Source organism: Egretta garzetta, unplaced genomic scaffold, assembly GCF_000687185.1.
Source record: "Egretta garzetta isolate BGI_Z169 unplaced genomic scaffold, ASM68718v1 scaffold85, whole genome shotgun sequence".
Lineage (NCBI taxonomy): Eukaryota > Metazoa > Chordata > Aves > Pelecaniformes > Ardeidae > Egretta > Egretta garzetta.
In genome coordinates this window covers 777,929-789,958 of record NW_009259718.1, presented here as the reverse complement: position 1 = coordinate 789,958, position 12,030 = coordinate 777,929, and the positions used below count along the sequence as shown (strand labels likewise).

The window sequence follows — 12,030 nt, the reverse complement described above, 5'->3', positions numbered from 1 at the left end:
TGCATTTTTGTAGTATGCTGGACTACGTGCAATAACACTTAAAGGCAAACATATGTATCTTGCACGGACTCATATACTGCATCCCAAAGGGCTGGGACAGGACTTGCCCTTCCTATGACTGGATCACCCTAAGCAAGAGAAATAAAGTCACCCTCATATCATAGGTTGACAGGCCTCTGAACATGAATAAGGAAGTTGGAAGTATTATTTTTCTGCCTTTAAAAACAAAAGGCAGAAAGAAAGCTTAATTGCCTTATTAAAATATCTACATGTAAACTTCCGGGTCCTCTCTGCCAAAAAATGCTCACATAGTTAAGAGAACCAAGCCAATAAATAAGAACCAAAATTATGAAAGGCACTATAAATACTACCTCTGCTTGAACAGGAATATTCAAGAAAGTTAACCTACACTAATGTGCAATCAAGTGCCACGACTCCTCAGCTGAACACCAGCTACGCAGTTTTATCAGTACCACATCAGAAGTGCCACTCCACTCTTCTTATGTAAAAAAGGACTTACAGGAGAACAAAGCAAGTGTGCCAGAATTTCCTATTCCAGTTTACGAATATACTGCAAACCAGCCCAGGACTGAACTGTCTCAATGGCATTGTAGGATAACATGAAGAAAAAGTCAGCAACTGCTGGTTAAAAAAAAAAAAAAAAAAAAGAGGAATCATGCTTCCACAAGCATGATTATTCTTTTGCCTGCATTTCATCTTCACCCCTCTTTCTCTCCCTATCTTCCAGGCTGCTCTGGCTATCAACATATCCAAGTCGCAGAAATCGAAGTTTGCACCTTCACACGCTGGTTTGGGACACTGCCAAAAATATCAGGTGAGCATCTTGGTCTCACAGGGAGTTCTGCTAAGACCATGAGAAGAGCGCATTCTCCGCTGTGCCTGGACTTCCTTGCTACCAGATGACTGAAGTATTTAACTTGGTAAAAAGATGCAATAAAAGCATACCTTGATTACTTCAGAAGTTTCTGCTATTTAAGTATCCAGACTAAAAGACATTGCCGACATTTGTGTAAGCTGCTTTCATTCATTTATTCATTTTAAGGACTTGCCTGAGGCTAAGCAATTGGATCTGCTTGTGCTTTGTTGTGTTGTTTGGGCTTTTTTTAAAATCAAAGGAGTCTTGCTTGGGTTTACTGCTATTTCAGAGCAACAGGAACTCACTAAACCAGTGATTTTCAACTTACAGCCTACAGGCCTTAGAAGTCCCTGAATTAATACTTAAAGTTCTAGGAAAAATAATTAAGAAACACAAAGCCATCGGCAGTCTTTACATTTACTGTACGAGGATTTAACACCTTCAGTGGGAAGTCTGTAGGGCATCTGCAAATTGAAAGAGATTGAAGAGCTCTGGTCTTTCTTTATATATTTCTAAGACACCAATAACTGAACAGCATACCACAACGAGAAATCTGGAATAAGCTACACATATAACTCTCTTCAGCTTTCCTTACCTGAGGATCTTCAACCTCAGCTTCACTGTGCCTTCCAAGGCAAATTCCTAACACCCTTTCCCCCTCAAGCCCACCAGCATTAGCAAAATGACAAGGTGAACACAAATACAATGTTTAACCAGGTTAAGTCCCAAACAGACAAAGATCATATGGTAAACAGACAAGACCTCAAAAACAGACGCTCTTGCTCTAGGGGGACTCCAGTCCCACCAGGCTGGTACTTGCAAAAAGCAAACAGAGGTTTTACTTAATGCAAACAATGCACATGGACCACTACATTATCTATAAATAGAAGTTATATTAACTACTCCAGTTAAAACAAAGCATTTGAGAGCACAAAACTTTATTTGGGTCAGAAATAAAGAGCAACAATTATGTGCAAGTTGGAAACTATTATTCTGAGTTCAATTACACACCTACCAGTTCTACCACCTGAGAGAAAAGGAAATCAGAGTCTCTAAAATGGACGAAGTGTCAGCAAGGAGAGCCCTGATGATGTGGCTTGCTAGTGGAAAAATACAGGTAATTCATTGCCTACAAAACATGGGAAGTTAGAGACTGGGTGTACACAAGGGCAGGGAAGGAGGACAGGGAGATAGTGTGTCATAATACAAATATTTTTAATCCATAGTCTTTACTATTCAGTAGAATTATGCCTGTTAACTCCCAGGCTCATCTTCTGAGGGTGCTCAGAGGACAGACTGGCTAGGTGGATTGTTTTCTAGGCTACAAGTCATCTCTATTAATAGAATATGGGATTGCTTCAGCTCCCACCGAATCCAAATACCATCCCATTGCACAAAATATTCTATGTAACAATAACTATTGTTAATAATCCAAAAACATCTCCCCATGTGTTTTACCCACACTACGTATAAAGATGCCAATCACAGTGCCTCCCAGGCACCTTCCATTCCCAATTGTTAATAAGACATTGCAGAAGCAAGGCATTCGGCTACAGTAAAGAGCCCCAGAGCAAGTTCCTTCTGACAGCTTCACTCTTTACACAGCATGTAGCCTTCACTTTTTTATAAAGTTTGTTGTTGTGCTTTTTTGGTTTGTTGTTTTTCTTTTTTAAATAGGCAGAACAATCTGCTTCCTTCCCTCTGTTGCTAGGCCTTCAGAATGTTTATGTCTCTGTGCTTCTCCCAAAACTCATGGTTCTTGCTTTGCCCATCAGCAATGATTCTGTTAAGGTCTTTACAACAGCACATTGAACAGGCATCTTCTAGGGCTGAACTGCACAGAAACTGGAGTCAGCCTTGTAAGTTAAATTGCAAAAGCTGACTAGATGTGTTTATATGGATACATACACAGAACATGTGGTGTCAGAGTGAATGTAGGGATCATTAGAAGAGCAAGACAACACAGCAATTGTGAATGACACTTAGAACCACCTAAATATGAGCTCAATGACATGTGCTTTGCAGTTCAGATGCAGATAAAGGGAAGGTCTCAAAACTACAGCTCACATTTCTTCTATGCATCGAGCTTGCTCTGACCATACTTTTCCCCTGCATACAAGCATAAATTTAAAGCTTAGCTTTATGGGTGACACACTGGTTTGGATTAAGACACAGTATGATTTTCAGGCAAGATGGAGTTGTAGGCAGTTGATACGGTATTCATTACTTCCCTCCGCTCAGTATTATGTATGGAAAAAATGATAGCAGGTTTGCTATTGAAAATTAATCAGCAAGGAAGCAGTTATTGGAATTTAGACTTCTGTGTTGTATCAGACAGTTAAGGACCCCACTGCTAATGAAGCATGTCATAACTCAGCATTGTTATTTTGGGGTTTCTGCAGAATAGAGTGCAATGTCTGCATCAGCTGCGTTCACATTCTTAAGGTTATAAAACTATAATACCAGAAGACGCAAGTGATCATTTCTTTAAGGAACAGTTAAGGATCTGAAAGAAGTAATTACAGAAAAACAGACCACACTGGGCCTCAACTACGTTTCTGATTCTTCTGGTAGCTATGTTTTATTTACAGAAGGCCACTAAGGACCAAGGAGTCTTGGTTAGTATCTAAATCACTGAAATGAAGTGTAACATGTGACCAAAGAACTACCTTTTTTCCTTAAAAGATTCACCCCACCCAATTGGAGCAAATGGTAGGATTGGTCTTCACTTAGAAGTTCCACTAACCTTCAGGTAGAAATATTCTTACCTAAATGAGTAGCAGTGTATCTTTCTGTGTGATTAGTTTACATACCTAAGGCCCATTAGTTTATTTTTCTTCCCAAGCAGGAACAAGCTACTCCAGAACAAGGAATTATATTCAGTGATACAGCTACTCTAAAAGCCTTCATAACTTCTACAAAGAAATCAACACCATCCTTTAACATAATCATGTTCTGAGTAAGATACAATGCCCAAAAAGATGTGGGAATAAGAAGCTTGCCTCAAGAAATAAACATCCAGGCTGCTACTTTTTATGTTTGTATTCATGCCACATTTGAAACCACCCCTCCGCATAAGTGGCTGCACATGTTTGAGACATTCTGCAACTGCTTTCCTGAGAATAAGAGGGACTTAAAACTTTTACTTCTCCCATAGATGAAGAAAAAAGCCAAACACTGAGGTAATCAGGAAGGTTACATGGCAATTCTGCAAATACTTTTCTTGCCTGCTGCCTTGCTTACGTACCTTACAGATACTTACAGTTGAACTATGTCTAAGTTACAGTGCAAGTAACTTTGGGTAAACAGCATACCTGTCATGAAGTCCCTGGAACACCTTCAGCACACCCTATACTCGCAATTGTAATGCAACTCGTGTAATACCCATCTCTTTCCTTCATTTTAAATTGTTCGTTACATTTCAGATTTGTTTTGCACTTTCTATTCAGATAAAGTCCTAATACTATACCTCAAAGACTGGGATTAAGTGGTCCAATTTATGATCAATCTTGGCTAGGTCAAAGAACAGCTTAATAAGACTAAAGGAAACATGAGCATTAAAAGATTCACTGACAAAGTATTTAATTACTGTCATTACAACTACCGAGCGATGTCTCATGCCATTAGGGAGGTACAACATGTGTGGGGCTAGATAGAAAATGCCAAGAAACAGAGTTAAACAAGGATACGTATGGGATCACATCTGTATCCTACCTGAAGACAGACACTACTTCTTTTGAATTACTTCTAAAGATTTGGGATGAGCCCGCCTTACTTAAACCACATGTCCTAGAATCTGCTTTCCCTCAAGACATTTGTGCAGATGGGCTGATTAAAGAACAGCTTTCTGCATTGGGATATTCTAATGACAGAAGTCATAGATAATCTTGCTGCCAATAGCAAAGAGATGTTAGCAGCACCACTCATTATGGCTGCACTGCATCAATAATGCCTTTGCCTTAAAACAAACTATTATTCAAGGAACTTGACGTTACCATCCTAACCATTTTTCTGTCTTCCCTTCAGTTAGTAAGAAGTCCCTGGGATGGAGAGAAACACCACCCTTTGTAATTATCCATACTGCTGTGCAATTCACATTACCCAACCCAAAAGGCAAAGCCTTTTTCAGCTGTGCAAACAAGACCTCCCTTTTAAACTCTAACACATTTCAAAAAGCCTTTTCAGAGACATAGTAGGAACACACTCCCATTCTCAGATTTCTGCAGGTTCAGTCTGGACTTTGGCAATCCTGTAGCTCAGATTCACTGGCAAAGGCAAACCTCTTTCAGCTGCATATGTTGAGTGACAAGAGACAAACTTTTTTTTTTAATATGCTTGTTTGCCCCCAAGCATCTGATCAAAATGTGATATTTTGGCTGATGTTGCTACACACACTAAACAAACACCAAAAGGCAGCATTCTCTAATAATGCTTCAATATAATTTCTTTAAAGGTATAAGCACCTTTCTAGTAATCAATATGTGTCAAGCAATTACTTTTAGTTTGAAGTCTTAAGTATTTAAGAGTTACCAGCTCCTTTTATTCCTCCCTGACTCTCTTCAAGACACACTGGAAACACAAGACAAATCTATCCTCAAATTCACATCATTAGTCTATCCTCACATTCTCCAGATTAGGTTCAGTCTTTGGGTAATTCCATTTTGGGGGGAAAAAAAAATTTCTCTACATGAGCTGTTGTCACTCCATTATAAAGTTAGCAACCACTGCTACAGAATCTCCCTAAAAATCTTCCAAAGTCCTATTAAACTGGTAGTGAATAAGCCAGGCATACCTTACTACAGTAACAGCTCAACAAGTTAATGAGTAACAGCAGCAGGTAGCAGGGGAATAAGATTAGGGAAGAAGGTGAAAGAAGCAGCCCACAAGACTTACGCTTAATCTAGTTTTACACTGGTGACATACAAAAACATTTTTCCGACTACGGGCAACCTGTAGGGTTTGGTTTTTTTTTTTCCAGTGTCAGTAAGCTCATTCCACAGGTTGAATAGCAGTTCACTCAAGGCCACATGAAAAACCATCACGTGGAAAGCCTTACCCATGCAGACATAGGTGTTGGTAAAACTTGCCTCAAAGAAGTTCTGTGAGCTAAACTATGACTGTAATTAGAATTCAGATACCAGATAGGTTGGCATATCTGTAAGGCTACATGGTAGTAGCAGTTTACTGTAGAAATTTGAGACAAGAAAAGCACCAAGATGAGGGAAAACACCAATAAAGTATGAAACTCAAGAGATCAGAAATAGGCAGACATGAAAAAGCACAAAAGCCTACAAGGAAAGCAGGAACTTCTGCTGGGAATCTTACAGGGCAGGGAAAGCAGAGAGTTTAAGCTCAGTATATTGGCATTAGAGATGAAGGGACTTGACATAGCAAAAACAAAAATAGTTTTCACCCCATTCTTATCTTTAAGAATGTAGAAATATTTTTTATACCAATAGGCCAATGTGAAAATACAAGCCAACTGAGGGAACATGTGGGAAGGGACAGGGAAACAAGCAATAAAATTGAATAATCAGTCCATGGCAGAGCCAGTGACACAGACTAACAGGAGTTCTCATTCTGCAGCCAGATGCTGCATCTAATCCACTAAAGGAGCCCATGATTACCTAAATCTACATCACACACACCAGATATATTACTCACCTCTGGGTCCATCCTCCAAAGACTGACAATAAGCCAGACAACAGACCAGCACCAATCATGGCACCTGCCTCCAACCTTGCTCTTGCACATCCCAGTGACACATTATGTAACTTGGCACCAGCAAAGGAACACAGAAAGTGACCAACCACCCAAGCAGGAACCAGCTATGTAAGTCCACATCTATTCACAGACTAAAAGACAATCAGCTTCACATCTAAATCCCTTACAAACTCCTGCACCTGCATGATCTGAAGCATAGAGAACATACCAGTCAGAGTATGATCCCCACTGGTAAAGTTCAAGAATTAAAAATAACATGAGAAGAAAGAACAGACCTGCAGACCTGCTACCTTTTTTGCTTTAGTTATTCAGAATTAGTTCCAGAATTTGTAAAGATATTTCTGTTTACTTCTCCTATGAGAAATGCAAATTAATCCATTAAAAAGAAAACAAACTCATAACAGGACAGCTGACCCATGCTACTTAAAACACTGGGAATACAGAGCACTTGTCACAATTGCAGTTCATTCCAGAATGTGACCAGCACAGGAAGAAAGAAATAACGATTGCTTCTTTAATCCCTAATCTTCAGTGATCGCACAAATTTTCTAGCCAGTCTAAGAACAAGCACTAAGCAATGTCCAGTTTTAAAAGTTTAATCAGCTAAATCGGTAAAAAAAAAGAAAGGGGGAGGGAAGGGAGGGGAAGAGAGAGAAAAACAGTACAAGGAAACAGAAATCTACAAAGCTTTTGCTGTCCATCATCATAGCTTTGCAACCAAGTACAGAGTTCCCAACCAACAGGACAGGGCATCTGAATTTTCTTTGGTCATCTTATAAAGCGTCTTAATACTTCTGTCAGTCCCCTAGCTGCCAGCGGAAGACATCTTCAGTCTCACAACTTATGACTGGAAGTTCCTGATTACTATAAAATACTGGTCAGCAGAGGCCCGGGGGACACTTAAGCTCCCCTCTTCCTTCCTGCAGCTGGTAAGTTTCCACAGTGAGAGTAACCCAGCATTTATCAGCCCAGCTGAATTCACTACAATTAAGTTTTTGAAGAGTTAACATGGAGTAAACCAAAATTCCGTCAGATTCAAACTATACTTTATACCTAGGCATGACTGTGATGGCGCACACACTATCCTTATCTCCCCTCCCCACCCTCCTGGGAACAGGCACAAAGATGAAGCAAAGCAGGATGTAAAGACAACAAACACGGTTACAGAGCACATCACTTGGTCATGCAGTCTCTGAACAATGTTATAATACTGCACTGTTACTTCTGACTCCATTTTTATCACAAATCTTAAGAGAGTTCCAGTTTTGTATCTCACAGAATACAAACCTGACTACCCAAAAATGCAGAGCCTCATCCAAATACTTAATGCAGGGACACTGCCTCTACATTCTAAGAGTTAAGTCAAGACAAGTCAAAGTACCATAAGCAGTCATAGCCTACCAGCAAATTAGACGAGAGCTTCTGCACACAGAAGTGGTGTGTGCAGGTGAAGGTATCAGTGACCACCTGTAGCTTTTCAAACATTTCCACCACAAACAAGCCACATGCAACCTAGAAATCACTAACCTAGGCCATTAACTCTAGATCATGCGGAATTCCCAGCAAAGTCTCTGACAGAATTTGCTGTCTTCCAGCTTATGGAGATCTCAGCTTCACTTCAACCAGCATCTTCCCTGACAAGCTGCATACTCCCAATTTGCTCACCGAGTGACACAGGGCAGAACTCCTCAGGCAACACAGCACAAATGTAGCATCAGTCACTTGCCCCACATTCACTCTGCAGAAGCTCACGCTGCCTTTGGAGAGAGGTCACCTTTGCCCCAGGAGGGCAGCAAACTGCTGCAGGCTAAATCCAGAGCGGAAGACCAGCTACCGCCACCAGCAGCCCTCAGCAGAAGACCTCCAACACCAGCCTTCACACCAAGCAGCACTCACCACAGGCAACATCTACCCAACCGCTCGAAGGGGCAACTGCCCACAGCAGCCACGCTGCGAAGGTACGGGCATCCCCCTCCCGGCACTGCTTCCCCCCCCGCCCCGGGTGCTCCCACGCGGGCCAGGACGCTGCACCCCACCCTTGGGAAAGGGTCGGGAGAGGAGGCGACACACCAGCCTTCACACCAAGCAGCACTCACCACAGGCAACATCTACCCAACCGCTCGAAGGGGCAACTGCCCACAGCAGCCACGCTGCGAAGGTACGGGCATCCCCCTCCCGGCACTGCTTCCCCCCCCGCCCCGGGTGCTCCCACGCGGGCCAGGACGCTGCACCCCACCCTTGGGAAAGGGTCGGGAGAGGAGGCGACCTCTCTCACCTGGAGGAGCACGGCCAGCAGGACGCACAGATACACCTGGTAGGGCCCCATCTGCCCCACCAGCGGGAACGCCTCCTCCACCTCCATCCCGCTCCCCGCCCGCTGCGCAGCTCCTGGATCTGAGGTGGAGCGAGAGGTCCGTGAGGGATCTGAGGGGGACGTGAGAGGTCCGTGAGGGATCTGAGGGGGAGCGAGAGGTCCGTGAGGGATCTGAGGGGAGGCGAGAGGTCCGTGAGGGATCTGAGGTGGAGCGAGAGGTCCGTGAGGGATCTGAGGGGGACGTGAGAGGTCCGTGAGGGATCTGAGGGGGAGCGAGAGGTCCGTGAGGGATCTGAGGGGAGGCGAGAGGTCCGTGAGGGATCTGAGGTGGAGCGAGAGGTCCGTGAGGGATCTGAGGGGGACGTGAGAGGTCCGTGAGGGATCTGAGGGGGAGCGAGAGGTCCGTGAGGGATCTGAGGGGAGGCGAGAGGTCCGTGAGGGATCTGAGGTGGAGCGAGAGGTCCGTGAGGGATCTGAGGGGGACGTGAGAGGTCCGTGAGGGATCTGAGGGGGAGCGAGAGGTCCGTGAGGGATCTGAGGGGAGGCGAGAGGTCCGTGAGGGATCTGAGGTGGAGCGAGAGGTCCGTGAGGGATCTGAGGGGGACGTGAGAGGTCCGTGAGGGATCTGAGGGGGAGCGAGAGGTCCGTGAGGGATCTGAGGGGAGGCGAGAGGTCCGTGAGGGATCTGAGGTGGAGCGAGAGGTCCGTGAGGGATCTGAGGGGGACGTGAGAGGTCCGTGAGGGATCTGAGGGGGAGCGAGAGGTCCGTGAGGGATCTGAGGGGAGGCGAGAGGTCCGTGAGGGATCTGAGGTGGAGCGAGAGGTCCGTGAGGGATCTGAGGGGGACGTGAGAGGTCCGTGAGGGATCTGAGGGGGAGCGAGAGGTCCGTGAGGGATCTGAGGGGAGGCGAGAGGTCCGTGAGGGATCTGAGGTGGAGCGAGAGGTCCGTGAGGGATCTGAGGGGGACGTGAGAGGTCCGTGAGGGATCTGAGGGGGAGCGAGAGGTCCGTGAGGGATCTGAGGGGAGGCGAGAGGTCCGTGAGGGATCTGAGGTGGAGCGAGAGGTCCGTGAGGGATCTGAGGGGGACGTGAGAGGTCCGTGAGGGATCTGAGGGGGAGCGAGAGGTCCGTGAGGGATCTGAGGGGAGGCGAGAGGTCCGTGAGGGATCTGAGGTGGAGCGAGAGGTCCGTGAGGGATCTGAGGGGGACGTGAGAGGTCCGTGAGGGATCTGAGGGGGAGCGAGAGGTCCGTGAGGGATCTGAGGGGAGGCGAGAGGTCCGTGAGGGATCTGAGGTGGAGCGAGAGGTCCGTGAGGGATCTGAGGGGGACGTGAGAGGTCCGTGAGGGATCTGAGGGGGAGCGAGAGGTCCGTGAGGGATCTGAGGGGAGGCGAGAGGTCCGTGAGGGATCTGAGGTGGAGCGAGAGGTCCGTGAGGGATCTGAGGGGGACGTGAGAGGTCCGTGAGGGATCTGAGGGGGAGCGAGAGGTCCGTGAGGGATCTGAGGGGAGGCGAGAGGTCCGTGAGGGATCTGAGGTGGAGCGAGAGGTCCGTGAGGGATCTGAGGGGGACGTGAGAGGTCCGTGAGGGATCTGAGGGGGAGCGAGAGGTCCGTGAGGGATCTGAGGGGAGGCGAGAGGTCCGTGAGGGATCTGAGGTGGAGCGAGAGGTCCGTGAGGGATCTGAGGGGGACGTGAGAGGTCCGTGAGGGATCTGAGGGGGAGCGAGAGGTCCGTGAGGGATCTGAGGGGATTGTGTGAGGTCTGTGAGGGGGGTGTGAAAGCTCCGTGAGGGGTCTGAGGCGGTGTGAGAGATCTGAGGGGGTTGTGTGAGAGGACTGGGGCTGGGAGTTGCGAGGGCGTGTGATGGGTGTCGTGGAGGCAGCGCAGAGGTGCCTTGAGCAGCTGGGTTGCTTACAGCGGGTGGGTGGAGGACTGGTGTCCTCGGGGTGGAGCAGCTCTGGTCATGGTTGTTTAGCAGAGGGAGGGTAAAGAGGCATTCCCCCTGGACCCTTGGTTAGACCAGGGCAGGTCGCTGGCCCTGTGGGCTTGGCAAGAAGGCTGCTCTAGGTCCATGCTAGCGAGGTGGTTCTGGGGGTTATGGCATTCTCCATGCCATAGCAAGCTCTGGTCCAGTTTCATCATAAGAGCACAGCTGAGTTACAGCCTGCGCTCAGCTGGTTTGCACCTCCATTGAACAGCGTTAGCCCTGTGTCTGGGAAGCTCTACCCTCATAGCGCACGCTGCTTAAGTTCTGTAAATTCATGCAGGACTCCTAAATTCTGGCATACCTCAAACTGTGGAATATTCTGTAATTATACTTCATAGCGTACCTGCTGGTAGTTGGAAAAAAAAAAAAAAAAAAAACCAACCAAATTTGGCATGAGACTATTATGTAGGTGCCACTAGAGTTCAGTTCCGGACCTCCACAAATCTTGCTGTTCTTGATTTAATCCCTAGTGAGGACATGGCGCTCTTTTTTACAGCTGTCTTCATAAAGCTGTAATGTTTGTCACGTGTGTTACGAAAAAGTATTTGCCATTTATTTAGAGAGCCTTCATTGTGAACGTGTGGTAGAAGTTCTCACTTGGAAGTAGCGAGGCTGGTTTGTGAAGGAGTGTGAACTCAACTGAAGGGAAGGGAGGCAAATACATCCCTGAAATAATAATATTTGTGCAAAGTGGCCGTGAACTTCCCACGGTCCATTTTCACTCCACCTTTACAATAAAGCTCCAAGAACATGAAACTACGGAGATTGTCGAGGCTTTTTTTACCTGGTGGTACCAAAAAGCAGCAGCAACATCTTTATGCTTGTGGCTTTTATTGCGTGAACAGCAGCTGGAGACAAAGGAAGAGAGTTGTGTCGTGAGATGTGACATTTAGGACCGTGCCAGGAGCCGGGGAAATCAAACCATTTCCTTGCTGTAACAGTCCCGGCAAACTGACACCACCACAGCAGTTTACTCATAATGCGACAGGCACCTTTGCCCTAAGCACTTCTTTTCATATTTGAGGCTTAGTACGGATTGATTAAAGGCAAAACAGCAAAGGATTTCTGAAATGTCAGGACCTTTCTGGTGTTCATCCAGCCGCGCTTGTCTCATTTTATTACGGG

At 46.0% G+C, this 12,030-nt stretch overlaps 1 protein-coding gene across 2 annotated transcripts in view; it reads right to left on the bottom strand.

The window, feature by feature from the left end:
• Nucleotides 1–8,985, bottom strand: part of SLC22A15 (solute carrier family 22 member 15) — a 35,226-nt gene extending 26,241 nt beyond the window's left edge. For both annotated transcript variants that reach the window (XM_009639089.2, XM_035894592.1), the window contains exon 1: nt 8,877–8,985. In XM_009639089.2, coding sequence (XP_009637384.1) covers nt 8,877–8,963 — 87 coding nt within the window. In that variant the 5' untranslated portion in view covers nt 8,964–8,985. The remainder of the gene's footprint in view (nt 1–8,876) is intronic.
• Nucleotides 8,986–12,030: the final 3,045 nt, after the last annotated feature.